We start from the raw sequence: 17,088 nt of genomic DNA on the forward strand, positions 1-17,088 counted from the left end.
ATGCCTTGCACGTGGCCGACCCGGGTTCGATTCCCAGCATCCCATAGGGTCCCCTGAGCACCACCAGGAGTGATTACTGAGTGCAGAGCAAGGAGTAACCCCTATGCATTGCCAGGAGTGACCAAAAAGCAAAGCAAAAAAAAAAAAGCTATCTTACTTGGGCCAAAGACACAGTACAGTGGGTAGGGTGCCTATATTGCACTCGGTCAACCTGGGTTCGATCCCCGCATCCCTTATGATCCCCCAAGCACTGCCAGGAGTGACTCCTGAATACAGAGCCAGGGCGTGGTCCCCAAACCAACCAACCAACCAACCAAAACCCCTAACTTGCTTCACTAACCAAAAAAAAAAAAAAAATCAAAACTAAAGTTCTGGAACTAAATGTAAAGAAGGCTTAACAACTCTGAAAATGTGAGAATCAGTGAGGTGTACAATTTAAACTGGTAAATTATGTGTGGATTATGTCTCAATAAAACTGTTACCAAAAGAGAAAAGAAATAATTTGGTAATTGTAAATGGCAGAGAAGCTCTTCTACTAAAATAAACAAATTTAATCAGTTAGCTATGTTGTTTAAGTTTCTCTCATATTGCTGAGAGACATCTGGTTTCTATTCAATAACCCTCTTAACATTATTTCACAAGGATTATCAACACTTCATAAACACAAATCTTGTTTTTAAAAAAAATGATTAAATATTTGTAGGAGGAAATATATTCAGGCTTATCGCCTGGGTTACACAGAACCATAATAATGCCTGACATTCTGAAAAACATTTCCTGTTCTCGTACAGGATGATATAAATGCCACACATTTTAATTAATAGGTGAAAAGTAGACACAGAGCAATCCCAATAACTTCCAATGCCAATCCCAATAACTTCCCGATATTGAAGCAGTAATCCACCAACATTTTCCCAAGTAGCTTTTATAAAAGTGATTTGTTAACAAATCAAAGATTTTGCAACAACTAACTTCAAATACTTTGGTTAAAAAAAAAAATAACAGCAAGGGGGAGCTGGAGCGATAGCACAGCGGGTAGGGCGTTTGCCTTGCGCACGGCCGACCTGGGTTTGATCCCAGCATCCCACATGGTCCCCCAAGCACCGCCAGGAGTAACTCCTGAGTGCAGAACCAGGAGTAACCCCTGAGCATCACTGGGTATGGCCCAAAAAAGCAAAAAGAAAAAGAAAAAAAAAAGAAACCAGCAAGGGGCTGGAGCAACAGTACAACAGGTAAAGCACCTGCCCTGCACCCACCAGGCCCAGGTTCAATCTGCAGCACCCTATAACAATTCCCCAAGCCCGTCAGGAGTGATTCCTGAGTGCAGTGACCCGAGTACCGCCATGTGTGAGCAGAGTCTGGGCCCCTGCTGCAAGTGATGACTCTGCCCCCGCAAGTGCGACCCCTACCGAGCCCCCCACGCAGTGCCTGGTGTCTCAGCTGAGTGAGCGCCCACTGAGCACTGGGCAAGCACACCCAGCAGGCACTGCAGCGTGGCGTGTGGCCCTCAGTCAACCCTCCTCGGGAAAGCCACAGCTCAGGACAGCCTGCACACAAGCCCAGGCATCAGACAAAACAGGAAGGGGCGGGGACATGAAAACTCTCTCCATAAAATCCATCTAAAACCCCCAGGCCAAAGTGGCAGTACGGAGAGTCGGACAGTGGCGAAGCTGGGCTCAATTCCCAGCACCCCAGATGGTCCTCTGAGCCCCCTCCAAGTGACCCCTGAGCACAAACTCAGCAGGAAGCCCAAGGTAACCCTTTGCCAAAAAATGGTGGCAGAGCTACGAAATTATTTTGGGGGGAAAAAAATCCATTGTTTTATTTTAGGGTCAAAAACGCCACCTCCGCCTCTCACTGCTGTTTCTTCGGTCTTCAAAAGAAATGAGTGCGGGGCCAGAGCGACAGGACAGCGGGGAGGGCGTCTGCCTTACACGTGGCCAACCCAGGTCCAATCCCCGGCATCCCATAGGGTCCCCCGAGCATGCCAGGAGTGATTCTGAGTACAGAGCCAGGAGTCAGTCCTGAGCACTGCCAGGTGAGGCCCCAAAAGGCAAAAAATAATAATGAGTGGAAAAATCTCTTGAATCAATGATTTTTCCGACATACCAAAAGCTTCGGAGTGGAACGAATGTTGCCTTGGGGAAGACTGAGAGGGCCAGGATGTGGCTCGCTGGGGAGTCACCCTGATGGGTTTAAGGCCACTAGGCCCATCCGCCCGGGCACGCTGGGCCTCTACAGTCTCGCAGCGGCCGCCCGCCCTGGCCCTCAGCCAGTCCCGCTCACACCCAGCCCCTCTCTCCCTCGCCACAGAGCTCGGGCCTTCCGGGCTCCTGCTTCATCCTACTTCCGGGAAGAACATCTCATCCCGCAGCAAGTCACACATCCGATCCAAGGAGAGAAACCTAAGGAAGTGAGCGAGGGTCTCAGTCGCCACCCCCAGGAAGCCGCTCCAGGAAACGCGGGTCTTGTTTGGCTCATCACTTCGGGCTAAGAAAGACTTGACTGAGGGGCCAGGGGGGCAGCTGGGAGGATGAGCGCAGGCTCCCACGCCACAAAGCAACAGAACCGCGTGGACGGAGGGCAGGACCGAGCCAGGGAAAGGGCAGCACGGTGCCCAGTGTGCGTGGCAGAAAGCCGGGCAGCTGTGGTCACCCCGACTCCTCCTGTCCTTCCACTTCGCCCACCTGCCCAGACCGCTGGCAGCCAGGCCGCTACCACACGCACTGCCCTTGAGGGCAGCGCTGCCCTGCCCTGGCCAGCGCACACCAGCACGGAAGGAGCCGACAAACACAGCACCCGCACACCAAGGCCAGCAGCCGGGCAGAAACAGAACACGGGGCTCGGGAGCGAGAGGAAACGGCCGGGTCGCCGGGAAAAACAATGCCCACAGAGAAGTTCCCCAAGTGTGCCACCTTCACGACACTGCCAACAGGACATGCACACCCACCAGAGATGGCGTCTCCCAGCACCGCCCACAGGAGCACCTGGTGTGGTGGCACGCAAGGGAAAGGGTCTGATGAAAAGAAACACCGTGGGGCTGCAGCGAAGGGGCGGGGTTCATCCCTGAGCAGAGCCAGGAGTAAGCTCTGAGCACCATGCGGTCTGGTCCAAATTTCCTCCCCCCCAAAAAAAACTAAAACAGAACAAAACACTCAGAAAACATAAAAGCTGTGGGCTATAGACACACGACTGCGGGGAGGGCGCTAGCTTGCACAAAGCAGACCTGGGTTCGATCCCTGACACCACATACAGTCCTCCCAGGCCGGCCAGGTGTGATCCCTGAATGCAGAGCCATGAGTAAACCCTGAGCTCTGCTGGGTGTGGTGAAAAAAAAAAAAAGATGAAAGCCTTCCACAGCCTTCTTTTCCACAGCAGGAAGTCAATGCAGAATGTCCAAAAAAGGAAACGTCCTGGTGTCCTGGACAGAGAGATAGGCAGAGGCACGAGAGGCTGGATCCCAGCCCCACATAAGTCCCCGAGTGCATGTGTATCCAGGATGACCCCTAAGCACTGCCATGTGTGCCCCAACACACAGAGAGACACACACACAGACACACACACACACACACACACACAGAAGAGAGTCTGGGGTTAGTACAAGCTTGCGTGCGATGTACAAAAATGCAACTTGAGTAACCTGTAACCTCCTATCTCCAAGTGTTTCTCCCACGTGACCCCTCCCTTCCGCTTTCCCAGTCTGTGCAGTTAACCCTGGTCTAATTCAGTCACTGCTACTTGGTTCTGTCTCCAGCAGCCAAGACTCCTCGTAAGTATGGTCAGAGGGGTGAAAAGCAGTTGCTTCAGGGGCTTAAAGTGGCCCAAGTGATAGAGCTCATGACCTGAACGTTCAAAGCCAAGCCCAGCACCATGTGTCACCGGAGACCACCTCCTGTCCCCCCCTACCCAGTGCCCCCACAAACATTCTGCACGTGACAGGCAGAGCCCAGACTGTGAGCCTCCAGGACTGCTATTCTGCGGGCAATTCCGTAACAGTCCTTGACTCTATAAACCAAGTACATGCATTACTTTAACAAAGATAAAATTACGGTATTCCCTAATACCACACGTACAAGGGCGGCATCATATTTAAGGAAAATCAACCCAGAGGGTCTGATCAGAAGGGCTGCTGCTACGAAAACATCAGACTATGGATTTCATGTACAATGTATGGGGGGGAGAGGGACAGGGAGAGAGCTCAGTGGGAAGGGCGCTTGCCTTGCACGTGGCTAATCTCCAGCATCCCGTATGGTCCCCGAGCACTGGCAGAGTAACTCCTGAGTGCAGAGCAGAAGTAACCCGAGCATTGTCAGGTGTGGCCCCCAAAAATAAACAAAAACATTATTTTGTATGGTACCGAAGAGACCACAAATCTGATATTTTAAAGGCAACAGACTACAGAGTCTCTGCGTGTTTCCAAAAGCGGGAGCAAGGAAAAGAAAAGCGGGCTTCGACAGCCAACTTTAAATCCTGGCAGGGAGGCAGGGCTGAGAGAAAGCTGGGCTACTCCGAAGCAGGTACCCGCAGGAGCCAGAGGCTGCCCCTAGACCCCTGGGGGGGGGCAGGGGAAATGTCCAGAGCATGCACGTCCCAGGGAGCAGGGGCACAGAGGGCAGATCACGGGATCACGCACTGTCTAACCGACCCATGACTGATTCTGGAGGCCAGAGGAATCCCACTAACTTAGGTACTTTTTTTCCCCTTTGGGGGTGGGAGAGGGCACACTTGGCAGTGCTCAGAGATTATTTCCGGTTCTGCACTCAGGAATTATTCCGGGAGGAGCTGGGGAACTCTACAGGATGCCAGAGATCGAACCCGGATCGGCCACGTGCAAGGCAAGTGCCTGACCTGATGTGCTATCACTCCAGATCCCGAATTCCAATAACTTTAGAGACTAAGTCCCATATGTCTGCAAAACCATCTTTACAAAATAAAATTTGACTGCAATTATTCGATTCTAATTTCTTTTTATTTTTAATTCTAAATCTAAAATCTCCTATTACGTAATTGAGCCTTTTTGCAATTTTGCAACTTATAAACAACTTTGCTGCCAATTACCTTTCAGTCAACAAAACTGATCAAATATTAGGCAGTCGAGATAATGGGGGTGGGGAGTTGGGACACTTTCCTTGCATGTGGCGGTCCCGGATTCAATGCCTGGCTGTCCCACAGAAGTCAGTGACCCCTGAGCCCAGAGCCAGCAGATCTGACCCATGGACCCACCAAAAACAACTGACTGAAAACCCACTACATGAAACGATTGTTTAAAGTCTAACCGTTGTGGAAGACGATTTCAATCACCTGCGCAACATAAGGAGGCAGAAGTGAAGACAGAACAAAATACACACAGAGAACAAGGCCCACAGGACTAAGGTTACCTGAGGGAGAGCGGAGAAAGGTGTCTGGTGACTGGGGAGGGAGGAATCTAAGAAAAGGTGACTTTGCTTATGGAAAATAGAATAAAGGAGGACTGGAAATGGCTCTGTGGCAAAAGGCACCAGCACGGCAAGGACCTCGGGCCTCCCGACAGGGGAACAAAACAAAAGGGGGAAATGAAATAAAATAAAGGAAGGACTGTGATCTTCCTTTATTTCACTGGTGGCATTTTGGGGGGGGGGGGGCGCATCATAATCTGGGAGTGCTCAGGGATCGTTCCTGGTGGGCTCACGGAACCACACAGGGTGACGGGGATCAACCTGGGTCGGTTGCGTGGAAGGCAAGAGTCTACCCGTTGCACTGTCTCCCCAGCCCCGATTTAAAGGAAAAATCAACTCACAAAGTTTCTCTGGCGGATCTGCAGTCCCAATAAGGCCTCCCCCCAAATCGGCACACACAGTTCACACAGTGAAGACATTTCCCTCCCAGTCAGATTCACGAGTAAGAAAGAGCACAGCTGGGGGAGCAGCTCCCAACTGAGCCGGAGAACTGGGCTGGAGAGAGAGTCCAGTAGGCACTTGTCTTGCAAGCAGCCAACGCTGGTCATCCCATATGGTCCTGAGCACAGAGCCAGAGTGATGCCAGGTGTGGCCCCGAAACGGAAAAACTAAAACAGAAAACCTAAACTGGCTGGGCAGCTGCCTGGCGTACACATGCCCAGGTTCCCGCCTGGGCACCACAGGACCTCCTAGGCACAGGTGGGCATAGCCTTGGTGGCTCCAAGCACCCCTAGGGAGTGCCCCCCAATCAAAACTAAAACCACAGACAGTCACTGGGACACACTCGACAATCCGATATATCGAAGAATCAAATATTAACTCAGGACAGTGAATACTAGGTTGGTCACATTACAGCAGTGAGTCAAAAAAGCATGCTGACTTTTGCTTATTTCCGATTTTTCTTTAGTCTTATCTTCCTTTGGCTTTTGTGTGGTCCCTTCCAGAAAGATCCTCTAATTTCATGAGTCTCAAAAAATCCATCTGCCTTTTCACCAGGGAAACCATTGGACAGTTATGGCATCCTTCGTCTGGTGTGGGACTCACAGTCCCACTTATCAGCCTCACTGGCGTCAGCACAGGCAGGACCACGCTAAGGCCTTCAGGCACTGCCAGGTGGAGGCAGCGGGCTCGGGTGGGGGCTGTCAGCCCTGCCAGTCCTGCTGGAGCTTTTGTACGCGCCATGAGCAGTCTGCTTGAGGAGCAGTTCACTGCGAATCATGACCGTTCTCAGGTACTTCACACGCAGTACCTTGAAGTGAGAGCTGATTCAATGGCAATTTTCTGCTCTGATTGTAGACGCCGCTGCTCCCTACAGAAGCCATTACGGACACGAGGTCTTAGGGGAGGCCAGTGGGGGCTGGTGGGGAACATTCCCCAGTTTTCAACTCTCTCCTGTCCGTGCACGGTATCAATATGCACTTTAAATAACTTCAGAAAATGTAACCGATGACACAATTCTTACTACACAGTATTTCCTTACAATTTAGATCTTAATATCCAAAAGACCCATTTCTTAAGTTTATTATATATATATAATTTTAGTCATCGCAAATTACAAAGTCATTCATGATTGGGCTTCAGATAAACAGCGTTCCAACACTAATCCCTGCACCTGTGAAATGTTTTGTATGTTTTGGTCTTTGTTAGTTTGGGGGCCACACTTAGCCATGCTCGGGGTCAACTCCTGGGTTTGTGCTCTGAATCACTCTTGGCTGGGCTCTGGAGACTCGAACCTCGGTCGGCTACAGGTGAAGCAAAGGCTGCAGTATCACTCCAGCCCAGAACAGATTTTTTTTTTTTTTTGCTTTTTGGGTCACACCTGGCGATGCACAGGGGTTACTCCCGGCTCTGCACTCAGGAGTTACTCCTGGCGGTGCTCAGGGGACCCTATGGGATGCTGGGAATCGAACCCAGGTTGGCCGCGTGCAAGGCAAACGCCCCACCCGCTGTGCTATCTCTCCAGCCCCAGAACAGGTTTATTTTTTAAGAGTTCCCGGGCTGGGGAGGTAGTTCAAAGGACTGGAGTGCACCTTCCCACAGGCTTGATCCCCAGAACTCCACGAGGCCTCACCTGGCAGTCCCCGCCCTCCCACGAGGACTCGTGTCCCGTTACCCAAAGGTTCCATCTGGAGAAACCATTAAGATTCTAACACACCTCGCCATACCAGCATCATCATCCGGGAAGCCTGCATGACTCACTGAGAGACCGCCCTGAGCTCTCAGGAACTGAGGCACAACTGAGGGAGCACTGGAGAAGGAACCACAGAACGCAGAATAAGAAAACTCCCAGCGGGGACACACACACACACACACACAGCCAGCCTCCCCAAAAAAGACGAAAAAACACTCTTCCTCACAAAGGAGGCGCTCACAGTGGGAGGAAACAGTAGGATGGGAATCCGGGGACACCACCATCTCCACCGCAATCCACCCGAGGCCCACCACCTGTTTGCAGCCTTGTGGGGCGTCCAGGGGAGGCCTCGGGATCCAAGACCTACAGGTTGCAACTTCAACCCCCCTCCCTCAGACCCAAGTGTAACAGTAGCCATTACATTGAAGCCAGGAAGAAAATAATTAACACATGTAAGTTTCAGGGATTTTTCATGTAGAAAAGATTAAAGACAAGAGCAGATTTACCTCTTTAACTACCCTAGTTGCTGCTATTGTAGAAATTTAGAAGTTTCGGTAGACTCCCCTTCAAATGGGACCAAATTTGCATTTAAAATAGAGGAAAGAAATATACATGCGGAGCAGAATATTTCCAACTTTTAATTAAGGTCCAGGACTTCATACAGGAAACTAATCAAACTATAAACATAATCAAGAGAAAATTAAAGACAAAACCTACAAGAAAGACTAGCCTGACTTGTCCCCTGAAACCACCGGGGCAGTAAGAAAACAAGAGTCAGAATTCATCTTTCAAACTCTGAGCCCCCGCACCAGGCGCGGGGAGCCCAGGCCCGAGCAGAGCGTGGGTCTTGCACGGGCGAAGTCCTGAGTTCTCACCCCTGGCACTGCACTCCCCACCCCTACCCGGCACCGCTAGGCATCCAGAGAGGGCCCCATTTTTTAAAATCCTACTCCTGGGACCAGAGAGAGGTCAGGGCGTGTGCCTTGCATGCAGCCAACCTGGGTTCGATGCCAGCACCCCATAGGTCCCCTGAGCACCACCAGGACTAGTTCCTGAGTACAGGGCGAGGAGTAACCCCTGAGCATCACCAGGTGTGACGGATAAAGAAAAAGAAAAAAAAGGGGGGGATTCTTTGACTGGCAGACACCCGGTAGTATTTGGAAGGTGAAGGAAAGGCTTTGTCTTGAGTTTTGCATGACATCAGCAGTTTCAAACATCACACATGAATGAACCCCAAAAACTCAATAATCCACAGAGAAGATACTCTCCATACCTGATATGCATCTATGATTTATGACTGTATTTCCTGAGCCATTTCACCTGGAAATCGAGAACCTGATAATGCGCCAATTCTAGCTGAAAGGTCATTCTGCCCCTGCAAGGGGATCGAGGAAGCCATGGCGACACCCACACCCACCATGGGAACACGGGAGCGGGTACAAATAAGTGCATTTCATTTGACTGCATGGAATCATCCAAAATCCTCAAATCTAAGTTGATCCTTAGTCACCCGGAAATCCACCTTCTGTGCAAACACAGCGACACCATCAAGAACATTCCTTGCAGTCACCATTTCCAAAGACCCGGGATACAAGTTCTGCTTTTCTGTTGGGGTGTTTGGCTCACTCCTGGGCGTGGAGGGCTCACGGGCTCGAACCCAGGCTGGCCGGCCAGTGCAAAGCCAGAGACCCCGCCGCCCTTCTCTCCAGCCCTGGGCAGTTTTGAAATAGTTCTGGGTGGCCGCCTGGCCTCTGCGGGAGGAGCCAAGGTCAGTCCCGTCAGGTAACGGCCCTCCAGGCCGCTGCCCGCCGGGAGCCCACCCAGGCCTGCGTGAGGGGCTGCGGCGGGACCCCCTTCCAGGGGCCGAGGCCTCACGTCCTCCACTCCCACCCCACACACAGGCCCTGGGAGCCGGCCGCGGAACCGCCCGGGCTTCGGGTGGGGAGGGACGCACGCGGGACGCCCAGAACTCCACGCCCAGGGGCGCCCGAGGGGTCCCCACGGGTGACAGGCCCGACGTGGATCTCGCGGGCGCGTCCACACGTCCGCGCGGCGCCTGGCCCCAGGGACCAGGGCGGGTCCGGTCCGAGCCGCGCGGGTCCTGGGGGCGCACAGGGACCCGCGGAGGGCGGGGGGCGTCCGAGAGGGTCTGAGCGGGGTCCCGGGGGCGCTCAGGAGGTCTGAGGGGGGGATGAGGGGATCCTGGGGGCCCCCGGGGGCCGGCCGCCGTGAGGGGCGTCGGGGGTCGCGCCGGGACCCGAGGCGGCCCGGAGGTGACCCCCACCCGCGGACGGACCGCGCGGCCCGGGCTGCGGGAGCGGAGGGAGCGGATATCCCGGCAGGAAGTGGGCGCCGGGCCCGGCGCGACGGCGCGAGCAGGACGCGAGGATGCGGGGGCGCGGGGCGGAGAGGGGGAGGTCGGCGCGGGCAGCGGGGGCAGCGGGGGGGAAGGGGCGGGGTGCGACCCCGGGGTGCGGGCCGGAAGAAGCGAGCCAGCAAGCGAGCGGGCCGCGGTGGCGACGGGAGAAGGGTTTGCGGGGCGGGGTGCGGGCCCGGGCGGGTGGCAGGACGCGGGCGGGGGGGGGCGCGAGCGGGATGCGGGGCGGGGGGGACGCGGACCGGGAGGGGCGCGGGGCGGGGTGCGGCCCCGGGCGGGTGGCAGGGCGCGGGCCGGGGATCGCGGCCCGGGGGGTGCGGGCGCAAGGGTGCGGGGTGCGGGCCCGGGCGGGTGGCAGGACGCGGGCCGGGGATCGCGGCCCGGGGGCGGCGGGCGCAAGGGTGCGGGTGCGGGTGCGGGCCCGGGCGCGGCGCACTTACCCCACTCGAGGAACTCGGCCACGTACTTGTCGCGGCGCAGGGCCGAGTGGCTGCACTCGGTGTAGAGGCACACGAGCACGTCGAGCAGCGTCTCCACGCTCAGGGCGCTCTCGTGGCGCCAGGGCCCGTCCAGGAGCAGCTGCTCCAGCTTCTTGAGGCGCACCTTGGCCGACATGGTGCCGCGCCGCCCCGCGCCCGCTCGGCCGCCGCTCGGTCAGGGCGAGCCCCCCGGGGCCCGGCGCTGCGCCCGCCCGCCCGCCCGCGTCCGCGTCCGCGTCCGCGTCGGCGCGCCCCGGCCTAGGCCGACATCTTGGGCTCGGTCCCGGCGGCGCAGCGTCTGGGGCGCCGGGGCCCGCGGGTCCATGGGCCGCCGCCCTCGCCTCGGCGCCGCCGCCCACCGCGCCCGGCCCGGCCCGGCCGCGCCGCGCCGCCCCCGGCCCCGCCCGGCCTCGGCCGCGCCCTCGCCGCCGCCGCCGCCGCCGCCGCCCCGGAGCCCGGCGCTGCGCAAGCCCGGCCGGCGCCCGAGCCCGACCCCAGCCCCGACCCGGCGCCCGGCCCCGCGGCCCGCAGCCAACCAGGGCGCGGCCGGCGCGGGGGCAGCCAACCACGGCGGGGCCGGCCGCGCTGACCTCAGCGCGCGCCCCGCCCCGCGCTCCCGGCTCCCGGCTCCCGAGCGCGGCCCTCGCCGCTTGCCGTAGGGAAGCCGGGATGCTGGGAAGCCGGGGGCGGGGCGCGGGACGGCCGGGGGCGGGGCCGGGGCGGGGCCTGGGAGCCCCGGGCGCCGGCGAGGGGCGGGCGCGTGCGCACCGGGCTCGGGACGGGGAGGGCGTGCGGGTGCGGGTCCTGAGCGCCCCTCCGGGCGAGCGCTGCAGCCGGCGGCCCGCGGGGGTCCTTCCCGCCAGCCCCTCCGTGCCCCTGAGCTGCGCGCGCGCAGCTTTCCCAGCCTGCCTGGCTGAGTTCGCTGACTGGTCCGTCCAGACCCTGCTGGGCACGCGGCGAACCCCGGACCCGTAGTGCCCACTTCGTGGCAGTGCCCGGAGTCGGGAGGTCACAGGCCCTGGCCACGGGAGAATGGAGCCGGGGACGAGTGGGGAGGGTCTCACGAGGAGCGTATGCGGGGCCGGTGGCGGCTCCAAGAGACGGGACTGTGCGGTGACTGTGCAGGGATTCGGTGCGTTTACGAGCACAGTCCCCCTGGGCGGGGAGAGCCGGCCGCGGGATGGAGCGGCGCCCCGTCGGCTCTGCAGGGCAGGAGGAAAGCGTGCCAACCCGGCCCTCCGTGCAGAACCAGCCCTGACGCTGCAGGACGCTGGATTCAATCCCAGCACTGCCAGGTGTGGCCCCAAAACTAGAGAGAAAGAAACGGAACTGGCCAGATAAAGCCCAGCCCCACTGCGCGGCGCCTCGACCCTGGCGGTGGAAAAGCCCAAGCACTGTCGGCTGTCGGAGTCCCTGGTTGCCTCGGGATGGGCTGGAGAAAGGGGCCTTTCGGGAGGCCGGGAGCACGCGGTCCCTCAGAGCATTTCCCACGGACTTTCCCGTAAAGACCAACAGCTTTCCCTTGGCCTTTGCTGGGGTGTGCTGGGGTGAGCCGCCAAGCCTGCGTGTCCGGGACATCCCATTGTCTGTGTAGCAATGTCCTTCCAGGCCCAGGCTGTGTGGTCTTGTCTCTCCACAGCCACCCACTCAGCCTGGCCCTTTCTTCCTGTGCTCAGTGCGCTCCAGTGCCCGCAGCCCACTGGCTGCCCGCTGCTGTCCCCAGCCCTCCGGCCTCTGGCCTCTGCACCTGCTGAGTCCTGGGAAGCACCCCCCCCATACACACACACCTCCGTCAGCCTGTGCTGTGGCCCCTCCGGAGCGGTGCAGAGTCCTGGGCTGCCCGCCGGGCCCTGTGGCCTCCTTTCTACTTGCATGGTGCTGCCCCACGGGTTTTGCACACCGTGAAAATGCAACCTTTCTCCGGGCCTCTATCGACTCCTCCCAGAGAAGCCGCCTCCGTGTGGCTGTGAATTTCTGACAGGACTGACTTAGCCCGAGGAGTGTTTCAGCAGGGTCGGCTCAGAGACAGCGTGCGTGCACTGCAGCCAGACACCAAGCCCAGAGAGATGGCCGGGCTCTGCGTGGGTGCCAGAGTCTCATTCTCCCTGCAGTACCGATACGCCAGAGCTGGGCGACTGACTTGGCAATAAAAATGTAATTTTTCATAGATGTGGCTGCTAGAAGTGTGAAGTGTGGGATCAGAAGGGCTGTGCTGGGGCTGGAGTGATAGCACAGCGGGTAGGGCATTTACCTTGCACGCGGCCCGACCTGGGTTCAATTCCCAGCATCCCATACGGTCCCCTGAGCACCGCCAGGAGTAATTCCTGAGTGCATGAACCAGGAGTGACCCCTGTGCATCACTGGGTGTGACCCAAAAAGAAAAAAAAAAAAAAGAAGGGCTGTGCCCACAGGGTTCACAGAGCACTCTTCTGGCTGTACCCTCACATGGCAGAAAGAGGGCGCTCTTCCCAGCCACAGCTCCCCCCAGGACCCAGTGCCAGCCTGGCCCCACCTGCCTAGTGGGCTCAGCCGTGCTAGGGCTTCAGAGTATAGGGGTGCAGAACCCTCACAGGACTCTGTGGGGGAGGGGGACAGCCTGTGATGCTGCAGCCCTGCCTGACCTCCACACTGGGTCACTTCAACCACAGCAGTGACTGGGCCAGGAGCGGGACTCGAGTTTGATTCCTGGGGGCACCATATGCCCCCCTGCAGCCACACGGGGAGTGGCTCAAGTGTCCAGGCCCCCAGAGTTAAACCCCTGCATGTGACTGACTGAATCTCCCCCCACATGAGGCCAGCATGCAGCCCCCTCAGTCAGGTTCCACCTCCTGGGAACAGCTGCACACTGACCCTCTTGCTCCGATATCCCCCGGGTTTGCAGGCATATGTGGGACTTTCAGAGGCTGGACGCTGCAGGGGACGCTCTACCTTCCAGGGGACCAATGGGCAGGTCGTGCTCGTGCAGCTTATATCTGCCACAGGAGTATCTCTGGCACCCCAAGGTGCCCTCCAGCCTCTGCTTCCAGGCCAGTTCAAGACTGTATCCCACTCCACGTGCCTCGTGGCATGTCCCCAAACCGTCTCTCCCATGCCCCCACCTGCTCTGGGCTAGGGGACAAGGGTCAGCTGTTTGCCTACTGCCTCCAGTGGGGACCATATGAGAGGTTCACATCCGCCACCTCTGCATCACCTGTTCTCGGGAGAAAAGCCACTGTCCCTGGGCAGGGAGTCACTTGTTCACCTGCTCCCCCGGGCTGAGAGTCTGGGAATGACGATCTCCCATGAAGGACGCTGTGGGCTGGGATTGTCACATTGGAGTGGGCATGGCCGCAGGACAGAGAGCCCCGGAGAGGTGCTGCTCTGGGTGCCCCCAGCACGAACGTCAGATCCACTGCCACCACCTTGGCACTTGTACCCCAACATGCCCTTTTAGAGTCTTGAGAAGAAAGCAGGTGATGGAGCAGAAGAGAGAGTGCGGCCCCGAGAGCACTCGCCCCAGGCGCAAGCCCCTCTGCCCCCACCCCCGAAGGAGGACAGGCCCTGACTTTGCAGTGGGAAGAAGATATCAAACAATCGTCATGATCCTGGAAGCTGGGACCAATGGATAGTGACGCCTGACACACCAAACAACAGAGGGAAGCAACGTGACTGTCTACCAGGGAGCGGCCTTGGGGGGCTACCAGACCCTCCAATGGGACACGGTGGAGAGTCTGGGCGAGCCAGGCAGCTGGAGCATCTGGGCAGGCTGTGGGAGCACAGCGGTGGGACAGGAAGTGGGAGAGGCCAGCAGTGCACTCACAGCACGTGGGCAGGAGCAGAGTCAGGCAGATGGTCACTCCCGGCACCACTGGCTCTGGCTCTCATGGCACCTGCGCACCCCCACGGTCCCATTGGGAGTGGCCTTGCCCCTTCCCCAGCACCGCTGGGTAGGGCCCCACCCCCAGTATCAGGAGACAAGGAGTAGCGGTCACAGCTCCTGGTACTCACACAGGTAACTGCTCTTCTGCAGAATGGAACCCGTGATTTGTGGCATTTTCAAGAAGGCAGTGCCTGCGATGTGGAGTCAGCCTGCAGCAGAGCCCTGCCCCACATGTCCCCGAGCCCAATGTGCAAAACAAAGCCCAATTTATTGGGTTACAAAAATATCCAGCACCCCATAAGGTGAAATCATGGTGTCTGGCAGCCAATGACCAAGCATCAGACTAGCAAGAAAACAAAACGTAGCAAAGAGCGAAGAGAGGGATCACGTAAGTCCCCTCGGGGGTATCAGGACCAGCTCACGCCAGTGAGGGTAACTCCAGTTCCGACCTTCAAAAAGTCAATAGAATCACTGAACGCATTTTCAAAAATCCTAATAGAACTTTTGAGATGAAACAATTTCCAAAATGAAAAATATGTTGGACAGTAGCAAAGTAGGCATTACATAGGAAAAGAGGAGTGATTTTGAAGGTAGAGCAACAGAATTTATCCAAAATGAAAGAGAATTATTTTCAAGAATGAAAAGAACTGAACTGTGGAACCATTTCAAGTGGCCTGACATATGGGCCCAGAGGTCAGGAAAAACGGTAAGTTCATGGCAGAAACAATCTCCTACTTAATTGACAACTACAATCTCACAAATCTAAGAATTTCATTGAACTGTAAGCATCAGAGGCATGGGGGGGCGGGGGGGACTCCTGTGCTAAGTTGCATCCTAACCAAGTTCTCTAAAGGGGGCGCAGGATGACAGCCCGAAGGACTGAGCTGTAGGAAGGACTGATGCTGTTCATTCTCCAGCATCACAGGGACCACTGAGATCCAAGCCAGGAGAAGCTCCCCAGTGCTACCAGATGTGGTACCAAAAGAAAACAAAAACATTAGAAAGAGAGAGGAATAGAGGCAAAGATGCATGAAATTGCTGGTTGGAAACTGATTGGGCAGACCCTGAGCAACGTACCTAAAGTACCAAGGAGAAACCTACCAGCCTAGATTTCTGTACTCAGCCCAGCTAACTTGCTAGCACAGGGGATGAGAGTGAAAACACTTCTGAATGTAGGACCCCCTGCACTTTGCCTGAGGAGACAGAAGTCAGGGCTGGGTGGCCTCTGCATTTTACAGTCGTTTGTGTCACTGATTGGACACCTTCCAGGATGCCTCTCTTGACTGGTACCCAGAGCACCAATGGGCTTTTCAGCAATCCAGGCTCTGGAGACTTCACCTGAATTTTATTTTATTTATTTATTTATTTTTTGCTTTTTGGGTCACTCCCGGCGATGCACAGGGGTTACTCTTGGCTCATGCACTCAGGAATTGCTCCTGGCGGTGCTCAGGGGACCATATGGGATGCTGGGAATCACCGGGGTCGGCCGCGTGCAAGGCAAACGCCCTACCCGCTGTGCTATCACTCCCGCCCCCTCTCCTGAATTTTAAACACTCAACAGATCACCAGCTTAGAGCATAAGCAGGAGACAGAGCTCCGTGATGCAAAGCCCGCCCAGAGGTGCACTCGTGCACACTATCTGTGAAGTGTCCAGGGGGCCGGCTCTGAGGGGCCACCACGTCCTGCCCACCCTCTTCTCCATTTCAAAGGCTGCTCCTGGCTGGTACCTGAGGCTTAGCAGAGATCAAACATCTGGGCCCAGGACAGCAGGAAACTGTAAACCAAGCCGCTTTCCTGGCAGACAGCATGGCTTCCCTACATCGCCGAGCGTGCTCGCAGTGCGGCACTGTCAGAGGGACCTGGGCCACCCCCCCGCCCCCGTACCTGGAGGAAACAACTGCCTGGCTTGATGGGCACAGCCCCGGGTGTGCTCCTACTGTTTGCGCAACTCACTGCCCGGATAGCGTGCTTCGAGCAGGTCAGCGGGGAGAGATCGCAGTGTCTGTGCCAGCCAGAGTGCAGTGCTGGGGAAGCCCTGAAGGCCAGGTGGAGACAAACCCTCCACAACGGGGAAACTTCAGCTTTGATTCATGACCAGTGGCTCCCGAGGGGGCCAGTCGGAGACTTAGAATAACGCTGTTCCCGGAGAAAGGGCGGGGGCGAGGGGCCAGGCCGGCAGATGCCCTCTCTCGGGGTGCCATTCTGGGACCGAGTGCTCCAGAGCACCTCCCGGGCAGGAGACTCAGGACCAGTTGCCTCTTCCCCTGCCCTCCCTGCAGACACCCCGGCTCTCTTCTCATCCCGGCGCCCTCAGAGCCCCTCAGACGGCGCCACTCCCCAGGGGGCCCGGGCAGCCACGTGCTGGCCCCCGCGGGGAGAGACAGTTCCAGGCACCGACCACACACAGTTCGGGGGGCGGATGCCTCCCCAGCCACAGCCCTGCTGCCAGCACCCCGGACCGGAGGACGCTTTATCTACCCGTCTCCATGACGACGCATGGTGGCCGGAGCAGGCAGCAAGCCCGTGGCCTGAAACTTCCCGAATCTGCCAGCACCCCATCACTCAGAGGCAGCCGGCGGAGAACACGATGGAATGTTCTGGCCCTGACCAGTCCTGGTGCCGGGTGAGCGCTACCTGCAGGGCACATGCCTCCCACCTCGGGCTCCTCCGTGCCCTCCCCCACAGCAGCAGGAAGCCAGCGAGGGGCCGCTGAGGAATTCCTGCTTTCCTTCCCGTGACCTTGGGCTGGTGTCCCGGAGAGGAATGCGTCCATCAGGAAGTTGTTCTGGACGGGCCGGCCCACACCT

At 57.4% G+C, this 17,088-nt stretch overlaps 1 protein-coding gene across 1 annotated transcript in view; it reads right to left on the minus strand.

Annotated features, from left to right (window-relative positions):
- The window catches only part of CDC42BPB (CDC42 binding protein kinase beta), a 74,770-nt gene extending 64,179 nt beyond the window's left edge, over positions 1-10,591 (minus strand). The window contains exon 1 of the mRNA XM_056113744.1: positions 10,384-10,591. Within this exon, the coding sequence (XP_055969719.1) occupies positions 10,384-10,558 (175 nt within the window). The 5' untranslated portion in view covers positions 10,559-10,591. The remainder of the gene's footprint in view (positions 1-10,383) is intronic.
- Between the last annotated feature and the right edge of the window lie 6,497 nt (positions 10,592-17,088).

Source organism: Sorex fumeus, unplaced genomic scaffold, assembly GCF_029834395.1.
Source record: "Sorex fumeus unplaced genomic scaffold, SorFum_2.1 ptg000022l, whole genome shotgun sequence".
Lineage (NCBI taxonomy): Eukaryota > Metazoa > Chordata > Mammalia > Eulipotyphla > Soricidae > Sorex > Sorex fumeus.